Below are 17977 nucleotides of genomic sequence, written 5' to 3' on the forward strand. Positions count from 1 at the left end.
TATAATACCTATTTCAACATATTTTGCTACTATATAAATAAAATATGAAAAAAAGAATAGAGAGTGAGTTTAATTCCTATGTATTTTAATATAAAAAGTTTTACACTTTACCACATCACAACCATTCATGTGAAATTTTTTAATAAAAATCAAACATATTTATGATTAAATCTTTATACAGTTAGTGTATATAAGGTAATTATTTAGATGTTTTTATTATTATTATTTTTATAATTATCATTATTAAATAACCATCAAATTAAATATTTGGATACGACAATATATGATTATTAGACTCAAATTATTATTGACGAAGTTTATACGGGGCAAAGTGAAACTTATCATCAATTTACTTATTACCTTTTATAAATATAAAGTAAATTAAAAGTATTTAAAATTTTAATCACAATTTTTTTTTAAAAGCGATGGTACTCATAACATATATTTTATTTATAAAAAACATTACTCATAACAAATCAATAAAATAGAAACCTTTGGCTTCAAATATAAACAGGAAGTTGTTTGATTCTATGAAGTTAGCTTCAAAAGTTCAAAACCAATTAACCTTGACTTCAAATGACATTATTTTCATACTATCTTCAATTTGAGGATTCTTTCATTCCGTGAATTGCGTTTAACAAACAATAAGGTTCATACAGTACTACTGCGAATTCCAACTGTCCAGAAACTCCAATTTTTCTCTCTCATTTTAATTTATTAGAGTGTTTATTAAGATTTGCATATCTTATGTTCCTAATACACGTATTGGACCGACTTATTACATTTGCTGCGTAAAGAACTCACCGTGTGCGTAACGTCTTCAATTCTTAAACAACAAAAAAGCGTCAAATGAATTATGAAATTATATATATATATCAGTGTTGTACTATAACCTGACACATCTCTTTGTCGTTATGTTAATGTTCATTTTCCTTTCTACATTGCTTTGCTTTTGTTACACATTTTCATGTGTTTTTCATTAATTAATTTAACCTATGAAATTACTTAGCGAAAGAAATGTCCATGGATGTTTTTAATACTCAAAGAATATAATTTCATTTGCCAATCGTTAATTATCTAGTTTCATCTAAGGGAAGAGAGGGAGTAGTATATTGTATGAATTGAAAAAAATAAATAAATTACACATATGAGAATAATAATAGTGTTTATAAGGTAGATCTAGAGACAATTAGAGTATGCTCCAAAAAATATCTAATTTTGTGAATTGTTGGATTTGTACACCTCTAATTTTTCAACATTTTCACGAAACATGTTTCAAATTAAAGGCAACCCAACTATTGTCTATTAACAAACTTTTATATGTTAATAGTTGATATATGATACGGTGTGATGCTATTTTAATTGTTTTAGTTAATTTAATTTCTAAAGATATATATGATACGATGTGATATGGACAATATATATACTCTTTTAAATAAATTTTATCCTCTAGATTTTAATTATCAAGAGAAAATTAATTTGAGATTTCATTTGAAATACTTTGTTCTAGATTTTATTAGTCGTCCAAATTTGAATAACTTGTCAACTATGCCTGAATTGTGCAAAGTTCTAAAGAAAAAAAACCCAGAGAAAACATATACATATTATTTGATTGACCGGCTAATTCGCTTTATCTTAACTCTTCCGGCTTCTACAATGCGTAACAAGATGGAAGATAAATTTTTTGCTGACAATATGATATTTTATATTGAAAAAGAAATAGCTGAAAATTTTAGTTATGATTCAATTATCGATGAATTCAAAATAACGAAAAAATATTGAGGAGAACGAAAAAATAACTTTAATTCGACGTAAATATCTCTTTTTCTAATATTATATTTTTATTTTATATTGATGTTATATTGAATCTTTAATATAACTATATGATTTTTATGAATTTCAATTATAATATATATTTATCGCTCTCCTCGATATTTTGTGTTAGATCTGCAATATGTAATGATGGTGGAATTAATCCAAATAATTAACTCACACTGATTAATATTTCAGCTGTAAATATTTGCCCTTGTGGTTTTTGTAAGCCTTCAAAATTTAGTTTAGTTTGAATATATATGCAAAATTTTATGATAATTTAGAAAAGACAAATTTGAAAGATTAAACTGAACACGAGAGAAACGTGCATGCAGACGTTTATACCGACTATTTGATATATATCTTAATCTGATCGAGCTTAGACGTTTTATATATACTTTTACTTTGATTAACTTTCTTCATGCATGTTTTGTTATAACTTATGAGACTAATTCTACTTAATATTCCGTTCACCAATAATGACCACAGCAGGAAAAATTAGGAAATGAATATTTGGAAAATAGTTAAAGTCATCATTAACGACGACAAACAGATACCTAGTGTTGGATATTAATTAAATACATTACCAAAAAGACAAGAAACTAACTATTTATTTATTTGGATAAGAAAACAATAATACCCCGTTTGGATATTGCCATTGATGTGTTTCTTATCAAACTTCTTTTCATACACGAATTTGAGGAACATGGAGTTGTTTCATTCCGTGAATTGCGTTTAATTAGCGAACAATATTTTTCATACAAGAAATGCAATAGTACATTACTATTGAGATCTCAAACTATCCTAAACATAATTTCCTAAACGAGTTAACCTCAGATATAAAATCTTATAATATATGAAAATCAATCCACGCTTTCATATATGAATTCTTAAACAACAACAAAAAGCGTTAAAAGAAGTACTCCTGACACATCTTTGTCGTTATGTTAACTTTCCTTTTCTTTTGCATATTGCTTTGCTTTTGCTCTTACTTAGAAACATAAAATATGAATGACAACAAAAGGTGGTTTCTCTTTAGTGTTTTTTGATCCGCGTGATTCATATGTTTCTCATAAATCTACACGAGATCTGTTTTGTAATTGATGTTATAGCTTGCTAAAGATCATTTTATGTTTTCATTGGTCAAAAAAGTAAAAGAAAAGTCACCAACTATTATCTTAATTTATACAGCATTCAAATTATGAAATACACTACTATTAATCGATGCATATCTGGTTTCATCTGAACATTATTACTAAGAGTTTGATACATACACGATTCAGCTCTTTTCTGATAAATTGATTTTTCAAAACCACCGGACAAAAAAAAAGCATTATTAATCTTGAAATTAAATTACCTAATGACGTACCGATGCAATTTTTCTCGCATGCCAGGATAGCAAGTACACTAGTTAATTAGCACATAGTGATCTTATATCCTTATAATTAAAAAAAATGTTTATATATATTGTAATCAAAATATAAATTTAAAATAATTATAAATTAATTATATATATTGTAATCAAAATTTATCGTTAAATAAATTTAAAACAACTCTAGTTTTCTGTCCTATTTGTCAAAAAATATAATATATATAACGATATATGTAGTAATGTACATTCACATTGACATTGAGTTGGGTGTGGTTACTAGTACTATAGGTATTATTAGGCGGTCTTAAAAAGGTGATACGAAATTCCCTGTGGCATCATAGTTCACACATTCGCAATAAAATATTGCATATATTAAAAACTAGTTGGGTCTTCGACGGCATATAATATACATTCGGTTAAGATATATATATACACACGGTTGTGGTCAACAAATTAAATACCCTTTTCGGCTGCCATGCACACGAACGAACATAAGAATGAGACCCAATCTCGCCATATTTATTTATATTATTACTCCATGTGCCAAATATATCCATTTCTCTCACTTCACCCCTTATAAATAATCATAACCTCCCACTTTACAATTATTATCTCATTACATACGTTTTAGATTTCATCATTCTTTTAAGACTTTAATATATTACATACATACATAAGCGCTTATTTTTATATATCAAAGAGAATCTGTTGTTCATTAGACTTTAATTAATTAAGAAAATGGGAAACTGTTGCACAGCACCGTCGTCAATGGAGTGGTGTGGAGATGATTGGGAATCTTTGAAGTCTAACCAAACGTTGAAGAAATCAAAGTCATGTTCATCGTCAAGCAAGGTATTTGACGAATCTCATCTTGCTCAATCTCAACGGAATTTGTGTTTAGGGAACATAGTAGATCACAAAAATAATAGTAATAAGGAGAAGCTATTAGGAAAGTTGAGAGCTTCTTGTGATGCCAATGGAAAGGTGACATTGAAGATTTCAAGGGATGAGCTTGCTGAACTATTGGGAGAGATACAGAACATTAATAATAATAATCAACAACAACCGCAGCAGATGACGATGATGAAGAAGAAGAAGCAATTAGCTTCTGCAGAACAAGTTCTTTGTCGGTTAATAAAAAAAGCTAGAGATCATGAAATTGCAAACAACCATCATCACAGTCATTGGAAACCTGTGCTAGAGACTATTCCTGAATGTTAATTACTTAATTCCTAAGCTTAATTAGTTTAATAGTGCTAGCTAGTTAGCTCAATGGTTCATTGACCATATTTTTATTTTTATTTTCTTCTCAACTTTTCATATAATTAGATGTATAGAGGTTTGTGTAGTAATTGTGTATATGATCTGCAAGCGAAGTGCTTTTTTTTGTAGAATTGATTCAGCTAGCTAGCTCATCCAAAACATTATTGTTACTGTAATTTATTTCCTCTCTCTTTGGAATTCAGTAGTTTTAATTTTAAAACCCAAACCAGATTCCTCAGAAATTAAATAAGAGACCATGTCAAAGATGTTTCGTGTACTCTACAATTATTCAACAAGCATAACGAAAACATACGTATCCAAAAGCCATTATTCTTTCAATAATTTATATAAAATAAATTAGTATATAATATGGAGTACTAATTATTGTTCAATGATTTCCTGCTTTCTCCTTCAAAGGAGGAGGATATTCCTTTTTTTTCAACATCGGAATAAGAATGAGTGAGTATTCATAAATTCCATATGTCAACTATGGATCTAAAAAAGTACCCTAACAACACAAATTTGATTCTTCACAATTTATGCATTGCAGTTGCTCAAACTATGAATCTCAAAGGCTCACTGGCTGCACATATCATTGTGCCATTTCTTCAAACTCAGACTTTAGATTTTTGTTAATTATTACTATAAAAATGGTAATTCAGAAGTATCAAACAATAATAAATCAACATAATGAGAACTGTACATACTATCCAATTATGTTAGATTTCACCATGCAATATACAACTGAAAGTTAAATTCTTTTATTCAATAACTGAAACAACAAAAGGTAGAGCAAAGGAACATACTATAAGAAGAAAATCATTAAGAGGACCCAAAACTGTAACTATGAATGTCTACTCAATTCCAATAGTGTGTCAAACCAAATGACTACTAAACAGTCTAAACTGGTTTATTTTGGAAATGGATTTGCTGCAATAAAATAACTGCAGTCACTATATTCAGCAAAGTTGGAGTCGACAGATAAAGATTGGATCAGATTTCAAGCCTGTGATGAGGTTGAAATGTAAATTTTCCGATCTTCATCCATAGACTCCTCCATCTCTTCCAATTAAAAAATTTCAAGTGCCTGATCCAATCTGGTTTTCAGAAGGCACTGCATCAACAAAAGATTGATTAGGATGATTGAAAATGACCTTATTGATGTCGCCAAGAGAGCTACAGTTTTGTGAATCACTCTTCTCCATGAATTCACATCCTTGATCAGATGCAAGCTTGGAGTCAGAAAGATCTGCAGATTGAACAAACTGTTCAGATGGCATTGATTCAGGTTGGCTTATCTCAACTGTATGATTTGGTACCGCATCAAGAATATTAGCAATACCAGTACTTGGTTTTCCATTTGAATTTAAGTTGTTATTGTCAACTTTGCTCAAAGTCTCAATAGAAAGAAGCTTTGTATTTGCATCTTCCTGTGAATCTGTTTCTGGCAAGTTCTGCTTCTCCACAAAGTTTTCAACAGATTTACTAGTCTGTTCAGATTGCATTGATTCAGGTTCAGCACATAAAGGAACCAAGTTGAGTTCAGTATTTGAACTATTTGGTTCATCATGAACCAACTCATTCAACTGATGCACTGAAGGAAATACTTGCTGTTCAGTTCTGAGCTCCTTATCAGTGTTTCCGGTTACTGGAAACAGGTTCATTGTTTCAGATGCCACCGGCCTTGACTCTTTTTCTGCTCCTCCATTATTAGCCCTAAACCCTAATTTTTCTACCTGTGTGGAGACATCAAGTTCATGTAATTTATCACCTTGTTTAACAGTTTTGTCACATTCCAACTCTGATTTGAGAGAGGAAGACTGATTCACATGCTCAGGTTCTGATATTCCTGGTGGAACTGAGATAATCTCGGTCGGCAGTGCGTGCTCTCTATGCAAAGGAACCTGTATTTGTAGCCCAATAGGTTGCAATGAGGTAAGTGCACCATGGACCTCGGTAGTCTGAGCCTGAACCTGAGGGTTTACCATTGGAATTGGAAACTCTTTCCTTTTGATCATTTGGACATGGGGAGCCACATCATTTTCTGCAGTGACTGGAATAACTTGACCTGGAAGAAACACAACACCTCTCAAAAAGGAATCTGTTTCTGCTACCTTAACATTAACAAGATATCCATCATTAAAAGATGCTTCAATGACACCAGTGACCACCTTCCCCAACATAACACCATCAGAACCATTAGCTTGGCCAGTTGGTGGCTGATTGAAGTTCAACACATTTTCAGATTTATGCACTACATTCTCTTCTTTTCGTGGTCGGCCCCGTTTTCGTTTCATTGGAACATTTGATGGAATGCTGGGTCCTTGATTCTGTTGGTTCATTTTTCAGAAGATATTCAAACCTCTCAAAAAATTATCTCTCTGAAACATATCACAAGGGATAATCATTTCATTTATTTGAACAGCAAAAGAAAGTATAAATAAGCAAACATTAATCACTCCTAGTAATAAAGTATTGTGGGATAGTCAGGAAACAAAACAATATCAATGTATCTATCAGGAACCAAATGATGTAGATATCATTATCAGATGTTCCTTAATCTTAACACTGGTTAAGATTGTGTTATCAACAACAGATCACCAAAATAGAGGGAAGCCGAAAATCACCTATGTGAAAGGGCAGATAGTAGTGCAGGCAAATAGCACAAGTCGCATAAAGGTTGAAATGAATCAATTATATATGTAAAAGTATGTTACATGCAAACAAAACTACATAAAAATAAGTTGAATAAAAAAGTGACATAACAATAAATCAGAAGTACAATTATTGAAATTTTGACTAGTTATTACTAAAAACAATTAAAAAGAAGTCTAACACAAAACTCAAAAGATCTATTATTCACTTCCCTAGCACAATATAATCCTCATTCTCATTGTCAGATAGTGAGACACATCCTTCAACATCTACTACTTCCACAACCCAATAACGCCACAATTTTACAAGCAGAGATTCATTTAAATCCACTACATCCAATAGCACCATAGTTTTCATAGTGGATTCATCCAAAATCACTGCCCAATAGTGCCACAGTTTTCATAGCATATTCATCCAATAGCGCCATAGTTTATATAACAGATTCATCCAAAAAGCACTACTCGATAGCGTTGTAGTTTTCAGAGGATTTATTCAAATCCACTATCTATTAGAAACACTGTTTTTATAGCAGATTCAATCAAATCAACTATTGAATAGCGCCCCAGATTTCAAAACAAAATCATTCAAATTTCCATAGTGCCGCAATTTTCATAGCAGATTCATCAAAACAACTACCCAATTGCACTGTTTTTTTCAATATACCTTTATTTGACAAAACTAAATAACTGAATTTAGAAGAAAGTGTGATAGTGTGTGAGAAAAAGATAAGATATATATAAAATTCCATTTCAGAATTTTGATTGAGAATGGTGGCACAGAAGGAAATTAATTGTACTACAATCTCAATAGCATCATGGTTTTTATAACTTAGAAGTAAAGAAATAAATTGTACTAGAATCTAGTTAATAGACCATAGAAAGTATAAACCAGTATTGGAATCTCAGCTAATGTGATTTGTAAACACCTCCCAAAGGGCCTGCTAAGGCTTGTGAGTTGTGACAACACCTAGTATTAAATATCTAGTTACTTTACATTGTTAGTTAGTTAGTTTGTTAACCAACTAGCGACTATTCTATAGTTAGCCTTAGTTGGTTAGTTAGTTAGTTACACTAATTAGTTATTTTACACGAGTTAGTTAGTTAGTTACACTAATTAGTTATTTTACACGAGTTACTAGTTAGTTAGTTACCCCCCTTGATGCAATTCATTCTCTCATTATTCAATATAATTTCCATTTTACTTTTGTTTACTTTTTTCTCTTCTATAACTTCTATCAAGAAAAGTACTAATACCTCTCCTCAGAATGAGCAGCAATAATAAAGTTGTAAACACGACATGCCTTTACCTTACTACTGCATTGTTCCCTGCTATATCAGTATACTGGCTTTTATTATTTCCTAGTAATTGATAGTTAACAGAATATCAGTTGGTAAAAACTTATGCTACTTCATGGAAGGATGAAAAGACAGTGGCAACTATATGATGTTCTCAATAAAAAAAGGGAACATTGTGTTTCTACCATCCATTTATTTAAAATAGAAAAATTCATAAATGTTTATGATTAAAATTGGTAAGTTTTTTTTGGTTCTTAGAAGAGACGGTAAATATCACCATAAACTCACATACATCCAACCTAACAATATCGACATTTGTCGGTTGAGCTATGTAGTACATTAAAATTGGTAAGTTTATATCTATATTCTATCATTCACTTATTTAAAATAATAATACATAAAACGTTAATTCAGGGAATATTGGATCATCTTAACAATTTTATGAGTCAAAAAATAAAAACAATTTTATATGATCATATCCATAACATGAGTGTTTTTTTGTTATGAAATCATTATCATATTATAATAATATATGAAAGTTATCCCTGCTGGTGCCTTTCTATTTCTAGGGACCACTGCACTACTTGTGTGTGTAAGCCATTTATTTATTTATTCAAATTCAAACAAACTGAACATAATTCGAACCCCTAAATTAACATGGAACAAAATTTACAAGAGTGCCATGAATCAAAGATGGATTCACCACTTCAATAACACAGAAAAGAAGAAAAAAAAAAGTTTTATTAATATTACTTTATTAAGGGTAAATAAAAGCAGCACTGACAGATGGATTGCAGAAATTCGAAGAGGTTGAAGAGAATCAAATCAGCTACAAAATCCAAAACTTTGATGAATAAATCTAACACGAACAATGCTGTTGCCTTGGTGTTTTAGGGGATTAGATTTCCTGAAACGGAAAAGGGAAACTGATGAAAAGGTTGTTGAATTAAATAAAAATTAAATAGTAGTATTAATTATAATTAGAGTTGGGTATTATTACTATTAATGAATCAGTCTCATTCTCATTCTCATCAGATCTATAACTCCAACATGCTGGGAAGAAGAACAAAAACCCACGTGGCTAGCTTCATTCAAAATCATTGTGCTACCGCCTACGTGCTTAATTTAACTATATTTGTTCATTTCTATGGTTAAATACGTTTTTGCTAGTTGTTACTATTAAAATAAAAATATAACTTATTCTCTATAAAACTATCCTACAACCTAATTTTATTTCATTTATCTTTTAATTTTTGAGTAATTATAAATAAAAGTAATCAAAATATGATTTAATTTAATTTAATTTATGTGGAATAATTTTATAAATATTATAAAATTATATATTGATTTAATAATAGAAATTAATTTAAAAATATATGCATGATAATTTTATACGATTAAAAATTATATTGTAAGCTTAAAATAATAATATTTTATAAAGATTAAAGATATATTAACCCTTTTATTTTATTGAATGTTTTTTCAATATTTTTTTATTTATAAAAATACCCTTCTACTCTTTTTATCAAATTAATAACCAATCTGAGTAGTAGGTAGCATCTTAGGACGCGTTCATGTCTAATACACATAGTAGTCTATTTTACATACGGTCCTTACAGTTTTTCTAATTTTTTAAATTGGTTATTCAATTCTTAAAAAATTGCAAAAACTTTTGGTATTTATAATTTATCCCAAAACTCTTAAAAATTATAAAGACACTCAACTTTCGATAAAAGTTAGTTAAATAAATTTTTATTCTCGTAAAAAAATTAATAGTTTATGTTTAGTAGTCCCTTTAAAAAAAATTGGCACTTCTTCTATGTCGGCGTTCGTAGTTTTGTCATTGTTCTTGTTTCGTCGACCAACAATAAAGAGAAAGCTCTGATGACTATAAACTCGGGTTCGCTCTCTTCAATTTGGTCTCCCTTTGTCTTCGTAGTATGTTCTCCCTTTATCTCAATCTCCATTGTCTCCTTTGCTTTCTTCGTTTCATTATGTAAATGTTTGAGATTGATGTGGAAGGAGAAATCAACAAGTGTTTTTAATTTTAATTTTACTACATTCAAGTTTCTGATTTATGTTAATCACGTGTTTTTTTATTAAATGGAATATAAAAGAAAAACTATTACAAACTAAATAAATAGATAGAGCCAAAGAAAAATATAATTGAGTATAAAAGAAAGGAAAAAATTGAGTTGTTGATGTAGCACAGTCTAAACTCAATCAAAATGGGTCACAATGAAGTGCCGCATCATATTTTGTTGGTCAAACATAGTTTACTTTACGTTTGGGATCAAATAACACTACACTTTAAACAATTTTTTAAAAAATAGTTCTATCCAAGAAAAAACAAAGGAAATTAATGTTTAAGGATTCTTGTTTAGTTGTTCAAAGAAAATTCTAGTAAAAATTAAGATAAAAGTAATAAGGTCATTTTCTCTCGTTAGTAAATTAAATTGTCTTAAAATTTATTTGTTTAAAATCTGAGTTCAATTAGAAAGCAATATGAAAATTTTTCCATGAATTGAAAGCAGCATCGTTTTATGTGGTTAGTTAAATTAAAAAAAAAAAAAAAAGTAGAACATAATTCATTTAGCAAAGAAGCCTAAGTAGCTGGGAGAATTCAGCACAAAGAAGATTAACATACAAAATGGATGTTCTATTTTGTAATCTGCATTTGAGATTACCAAGGATGTCTGGTTGATTTTGATGCTCTCCTGTTAATGAATAAAATAGAAAATAATGTATCTATCTTTCACGAAAGTATCACAAGACTTAAAAAACGAGAAATCCAAATCCCATAATTACTACAAAATATGGAAAATGGACCAATTCATATGTAATATAGATAAAGTATTCAGCAAGCAATATTTTGGGGATACATAAGATCCGCATAGAATATAAATGTACTTAGCAATCATAAAACAAGATAAATAAGAAGAAAAAAAAGGGCAAGACAGGTTTCAAGTTCCACAAGACACAAAAAGAGAAGCAACAGAAAGTGAGTAATCATCATTGGAATACAACACGGAAAATTGGGGGGCTGAATTTAACTACTATATCCTATTTGCTGTTGCTGCTGAGGTGGTTGGTAGTTTGCATATCCCGGATAACTGCCATACATATTGGGGTCCTGTCCAGCAGCAGGAGCATAACCGTAATTTTCATAACCTTGGGTGTATCCATAACCCTGGGTGTATCCACTCCACTGGTTTGGATCCTGTTGGGCCTGAAGAATCAGTGAGAAAGGATTTACAACAATTATACAGCCCAAGAAAACCGACTTCATTGATCAAAATCAGTAAGAAAGCAGAAGGAAATGTGCACAGATAAAATTTACAACAATCTTCAAAATCATTACCTGTTTGTTTGGACTTTTGCCCCATGAAAGGCGAACATTTTGTCCCCCAAGAAGTGTACCATTTAACACGCGCAGTGCCTCCTCTGCACAGCTCCTGATAAGCAAAAAAATAGTGGCACTGTCAGAGCACAGAATAGAATGTGGAAGTAATACAATCACAGATGAACATTGAATATCTAACTGATTAATTTACCTGTCAGCAAATTGGACAAATCCGCATCTCTTGCCTGCTGGAATCTTAACATGAACTAGCTCACCGTACTGCCCAAAAACTTGTCTCAAATGATCATCTGTGACATTAGGATCCAAATTGCCAACAAAAATCTGCAATTAAATAAAATCAGGTCACCAACAAGCACAAAGGAGAATAGATTCTATGTATAAAAGAAGTACGCACTGTTGTATTATTTGGATCATTCTCGTTCTGTGCCCCCCCTTGAGGATTCTGATAGGATGCTGCACGTTCAAAGTACAATTAAATAAAAAGATGAATGACAAAATTGTAGAAAGCAATGCATAGGGAAGAAGACAGAAAATTAACCAATTATAAACAGTTTTTCAGACACTTTGAATATCCAGTTTCAGCAGCAGATGATTCATTTCAAAAGCATGCACACATGAAGAGGAATTACAGAAACAACAACTAACTTATGCCTCATACGAACTACAACCGTCAAAATCCATTCCGCAAAAAGATATGAAGTATCAAGTATACATTAAACACATTCAATTTACTTAACATGAGTATATTAAACATTTTTCATCTACATAGGAAATCATAAACAAAAATAAACTAAGTATTAAAACAATTACTCGCTTTGGAATGCACATCACCAAATTTAACTCAATTTTTGGAATGAAACATAAGAAAATCTTCATAAAATCTCTCCTATTTAATGATAGTATATCTAAATGTGATGGTATATATAATGATAGTAATTAAGGCAATAGACTTAATCATTGAGATTGCATAGATTAAATGTGATATACTACATTTCTTTATATGCATAATTTGATCAGAAGGGAGTACACAAGAAAATTAATTAGAAACAGCTGACCAACGCAAGTACAATTTACATATATTTGTAAGTGTGTTATAAAAGCCTACTGAAAAGGCATTGATCCTCCTTGTGTCCTATTTGTATAATCAGATTTTTCCATAGAGATTGCAGCATGAAGCTGTCAAAAGCTTGTGCAGGGAAAAAACTTCACAGCTCATCAACTGGAAATTCTGAAGAATTTTAGGCTACTCACTGGATTGAGTAATATATGGTAAATTACAAATTGATTACACAGAACTGAGCAGAGAAACTTACCAAGACAGAATGGAAAAAGCACATAGCATCATGACAAAAATAAAGGACGTAAAAACAAACAGACAGTCTGGATAATGCAGATTCTACTAAATGAATGCCCTAAAGACCAGCACCCACACTTTGTTGATTAGAGATTGGAAACTTTAATTATTAAAGCATCAGATAGATGAACAAATTTTGTTTAAAAGTAAACAAAATTTGCTTTAGAAACAAGATAAATCTAACCCCAAAAAAACAAAAATGTAGTCCTACAACAAGAACTCATTTTATGGTTAAAATTTAAAAACACCAAAAGAAGTAAGCTCAAAAGAGTAAAAAAATTAAGAGCTGAGACCAAGAACAGTGGACTGTAAAAAAAAAGTAAAAAAAGCTGCGGTATCTAATTGGGCAAAAAGCCACTGACAAAACGAAAGGAAAAGAGCAGCAAACAGAAAAGACGCGAAATAAAGGCTGAAAAGAAAATGCCACCAAAAAATAACGGGCAAGACATAAACGGATTACTGACCTATGCAAGGCCATGCACTAAAATGGTAACCATTTCAGCTGAAATCAGTTCCAGGCTTCAAGAGCCTCTTGACACCCTGCTTTGAGACAACAGGAGTTCTATAAGATTTTATTATTCTAAATCATTTACTTTAGCCCAAATTTTGAAAGGAAATAACAATGAATTGAGTCGGACTGCATATCTTCAAGAGCCTGGCTGAAACTTATCATATAATAAAGGATAACATTTAATACACAAAATAAAAGACAACCAGAGACATAAAGCATTATACGCAAACAGTATCACCATTAAATAATAGGCCAGGCATTGGCATCATAATGAAAAACAGCTCAAGAAAATTTGCTTCAAAATATATATACAATCATGGAAGAGACAAACCTTTGGATGACTGTGTGTTAAGGTTTTTGTTAGAGGCTGGTCCAATACGCATGGGTCTTGTTGAACAAAGAACCCCTTGCATTTCAGTCATAGCCCTCATTTGTTCACCCTCATCTGCAAACCTAACAAAACCATAACCCTTTGTCCTACCAGTGAGCCTATCAATCACAACTTTGGCCCCCTTAACTGAACTATACCGAGTTCTAAATACTTCTGTCAGATGATAATCTGTAACATCAGTAGCCAGGTCTCCAACAAATATTGTGTAATCCGGAGAATCATCATGACGCCTCTCACCAGAACTAAATGTTGCCCAGTTCAATCTGAAGTTCTGCCCACCATTTGGCATAATAGTGCCATTAAATGTTTGAAGCACTCTTTCAGCACCAGCACGACTAGTAAACTCAATAAAGCCATAACCTTCAGATTGATTAGTCTGCTTATTACGAATAACTTTGATAGATCCAACCTGCAAACAAAAAGTCCAAATCCCACAATAATAAGAACAATGACCTTGAACCACCGCCAGCCTTCTAAACATCAGAACCACCATCAACATAGTCAAAAATATATAATAACAATCACCTATACCTAAAGGCAGTTCAAGCAAACAGCATAAATCATGAAACAACATTCCCAAATTTCTCCTAACAGAATACATATTAACCAAAAAAATATTTAAATCGGGAACATTTACCATCAAATTAGTCCTTAAAGTATCATTCACTCTACAACTTAGTCTTTAAGATGTTAGGAATTAACATGAGGGAATTTTACTTTTGCGGGACTAAATTGACAGATTTAATATACTTTAAGTTTTAGTTTGATGATTTAATCGGTGTTAAAAAACCTAAAATTCACATATAAAAAAACCCCACCCTAAATTAGATGTTGATCTCATTCGCATAATTTTCTTGGTTCAAGTAAAACCCCACCCACGAACAAGAGACAGTAATTGGATTTCAGCGTATTATATTCTACAGATCTAAAACCATATCACAAGAGTTGACATTTAACTATGAAAACCAAAAATAAAATAATGAAAATAAAAATAAAATAAAAGTAAATATAAACGATGATTTGAAAATAGATAAAAAGAGGAAGAAAAGAAAACGGTTATACCTCGCCGGTGTGAGAGAAACAGGTGTAGAGATAGTTCTCGTCCATCCAGTATTGCAAATCTCCGATCCAGAGAGTACGGACCTCATCGGCGCTAGTAGGTTGTGCCTGTTGTTGTTGAGGGAGAGATTGAGGAGGGGGTTGTGCGGATGGGGCCCACATCTGAGGCGGTTGTGTGTGAGGTTGTGGCTGAGGAGGCATCATCATGTAGGGTTGTTGTTGGTATTGTTGGGGCATGGTGGGTGGAGGAATACCGGGTCCTGGTTGCATCATCTTCTCTTCTTCTTAGGAATGAATCTCAAAGGAATTCTAGAGAGAGAGAGAGAGAGAGCGAAGAGAGAGAGAGGATGAAGGGAAGGAGGAAGAGGTGTGTGTTGAGTGCGGTCTTTAAAAGAGTGGTTGAGACTCAAACCCTAGCCCGGATGCGTGTCAGCGTTTGCATCTTATCGGATTTTTTTATATATAATTAATTACATTGAATTGACATTTTTGTCCCTCTCAATGATATCACATATTCAATTTACCCTAACAATGCTAATGGATAACTTTACGTAAATTACACCCCAAAAAAAAGCGTTACAGAGATGTAAATAAGTTCAGCTGAGTTATATTTGCAATGCTTAAATATGATCTACGTTGAAAAAGTTTAGGTATGAGTTTTATCTATTTATTGATGGTTTATCTTAGGATAAAAATCTGAAAGTGTGATTAAGAATCTGTTTTACTATTACATTATGGAACTCTAGGTCACTTATCACATAAGCTTTTTATTTTATTTTAAATAGATAATTAAATTAAAGAGTATTTAACGTGATTTTAAAAAATATTTAGTATTATATTTTATTTTATTTTAATTTAATTTTATAATAATACATTTAAATATGTCATATTGAAGTACACTAGTATGTTTAAGTTATAAAAAATATTAATAAATTTTTTATTTAAAAAAAAGTTTCTTAATATTATAAAAATATAAGCAATAAAAAGTTATTTATATTTAATTAAATAGATTAATCTGATAGACATAAAATGATTTTTGGATGGTACATAGTCTAATATTTATAAATAAATGGAAAACTTTAGTATAATTTATGTAAAAAAAAAGTCTCTAAATTTATTGTAGGTTATAAGTTAAACTCTAGACCTCAATTTAATCTATTTTCACTTCTTGTTAACATATATAGAATGTTATTGATAAATAGCATAATATTCATTCGAGACACATAGTATAATATATTAAATTTGTACATAAAATCCTAATTATAAAGTAAATTGGATAATTTAAAGTCAAACACTTCAAAATTATCATTTTGAACATTATATGCTAACAGATTACACTTAATGTATCAATCCATTAGGTTAATTAATTTATCAAATTAGTCAAATAAGTGTTTAAATCTAATTGATTGTCATGTGGTTGCGAAGAATCAACCAATAAAGTTTTTAAAATATTCTATTTCTTATCCAATAAACTTTCATTGATTAAAAGGATATTCAAATTTAAACTGGTTATTATGTTAGCTAGAACTAAGAAACCACAAAACCTTGGTGTGTGTAATATTAAGTGTTAATTTTATAACTCTTAAAATTATGGGTATTTATGGTGTAAAAATTGAACTGAATTGAATTATAAATTAATGGTTTGATTCAGTTATTGAAAATCACTAGTTAAATTTAGTTCTAAACCGATTAAAAAATATTTTATAAATATAAATCAATTTAATATTTTGTAGTTAATATCAATTTGTACAAGTTTTTTTAAAAAATAATTTTAAAATTCTTTTGATAAAAGAATTTGATTTTAAAAAAAATAAATTAAAAAAAATGTTTTCAACCTTTTTCTCAAAATTTTTTCAAGAATAAATAATTTAAAAAATATTTTGATTTAAAAAAAGAATTATCGATAAATATTTTGATTTAAAAAATATTTTGATTTAAAAAATATTTTGAAAATTTAAAAAAAATCTTAATCAAAGTTAATTTTTTTAAAATAATTAAATTAGTTTTTAAATTTAATTAACTAATATGTTTAAAATACGTGATTCAATTTATAAGTCATTTAATTAATTTAATATTTTTATTTCTGATATAATACAATCCAATTTATCATTCAATAAACTATATATTTTAGACATCCTACCTAAACATACCAAAAACTTTCTAAAAGAAGAATCTGTGGGAGGCACCACATTGATGTTCCATCAGTCTAGTAAATCCTATCACCATTGTTCCTTTTTTTCATATCGATAATTCTAGTTCTCTTATTTGATCACATGCCATTCCTTTCATTGGGGCTTAAAAATCAATGTTTTTTATGCATAAAGTTGTTTATTTATGGAGGAATTTTTTTTTTACAAGATAAACCTTTAAAATCGTGCAATAACATATAAATTGATGAAAGGAAGGATGTGGGTTTTTGATAGAACAACAATTTTGAACTATTTGTATTTGTTTTCACTCCCTTTAAAATTAGGAATATTTTATTAATTTATGAAAGTGGTTTTCTAATATCCGCAAGTTTGTCACGAATGTTTTATAAATTTATTTGAATCTTCTGATGTACTCTTCTAGGGATAAGGTCCCTAATGCCTAAGTTTAATGATTCTGTAATAGTTAATTTTGAATTGGGTTAGACAGTATCTTTAATAAATTCAGTAAAGACAATAGCCAAATATAAATTTTGGTAAGTGACCATCGTTATTTTTTTTAGTAGAAATTGAACTCGGTATTTCAAGATTTACACCAATCACATGCACTAGAATTACAACTAATATATGTAACATGTATATTCCTTTCACCCACTAATAATATTCCCCTTTTCTTATGTTTTTATTTATCGAATGATATTATGTTATCGGATATAATAATTTCAAAATTAAATAGTCTTACCCGATATTTTGT

The 17977-nt window shown here is 30.1% G+C and overlaps 3 protein-coding genes across 5 annotated transcripts; 1 reads left to right on the forward strand and 2 right to left on the reverse strand.

Annotated features, from left to right (window-relative positions):
• Positions 1-3725: 3725 nt before the first annotated feature.
• Positions 3726-4623, forward strand: LOC101501534 (uncharacterized). The gene has a single exon (XM_004507636.4). It carries the CDS (start codon positions 3923-3925, stop codon positions 4403-4405), a length of 483 nt encoding a protein of 160 aa, XP_004507693.1. The 5' UTR covers positions 3726-3922; the 3' UTR covers positions 4406-4623.
• Positions 4624-5186: 563 nt separating this feature from the next.
• LOC101501851 (uncharacterized) lies at positions 5187-9645 on the reverse strand. The gene is made up of 3 exons (XM_004507637.4): positions 9398-9645; positions 9182-9304; positions 5187-6828 (listed from the first exon to the last, which is right to left on the reverse strand). The coding sequence occupies exon 3, from the start codon at positions 6787-6789 to the stop codon at positions 5527-5529; it is 1263 nt and encodes a 420-aa protein (XP_004507694.1). The 5' UTR covers positions 6790-6828; positions 9182-9304; positions 9398-9645; the 3' UTR covers positions 5187-5526.
• Positions 9646-11172: 1527 nt separating this feature from the next.
• On the reverse strand, positions 11173-15508 carry LOC101502174 (polyadenylate-binding protein RBP45B). 3 transcript variants are annotated; one of them, XR_012163844.1, is made up of 7 exons: positions 15080-15507; positions 13958-14426; positions 13580-13655; positions 12156-12214; positions 11952-12082; positions 11759-11852; positions 11173-11626 (listed from the first exon to the last, which is right to left on the reverse strand). XR_012163844.1 is itself a non-coding variant. In XM_004507638.4 (6 exons), exons 1-6 carry the CDS (start codon positions 15347-15349, stop codon positions 11447-11449), a joined length of 1203 nt encoding a protein of 400 aa, XP_004507695.1. In that variant the 5' UTR covers positions 15350-15508; the 3' UTR covers positions 11173-11446. The 3 variants fall into 3 exon arrangements, 2 of the variants coding, with proteins under 2 accessions (XP_004507695.1, XP_012573405.1); XM_004507638.4 differs by lacking the exon at positions 13580-13655 and having other exon boundaries at positions 15080-15508; XM_012717951.3 differs by lacking the exons at positions 11173-11626; positions 11759-11852; positions 13580-13655 and having other exon boundaries at positions 11948-12082; positions 15080-15501.
• Positions 15509-17977: the final 2469 nt, after the last annotated feature.

The sequence above is a fragment of the Cicer arietinum genome, chromosome 7 (genome assembly GCF_000331145.2).
Source record: "Cicer arietinum cultivar CDC Frontier isolate Library 1 chromosome 7, Cicar.CDCFrontier_v2.0, whole genome shotgun sequence".
Taxonomy (NCBI): Eukaryota; Viridiplantae; Streptophyta; class Magnoliopsida; order Fabales; family Fabaceae; genus Cicer; species Cicer arietinum.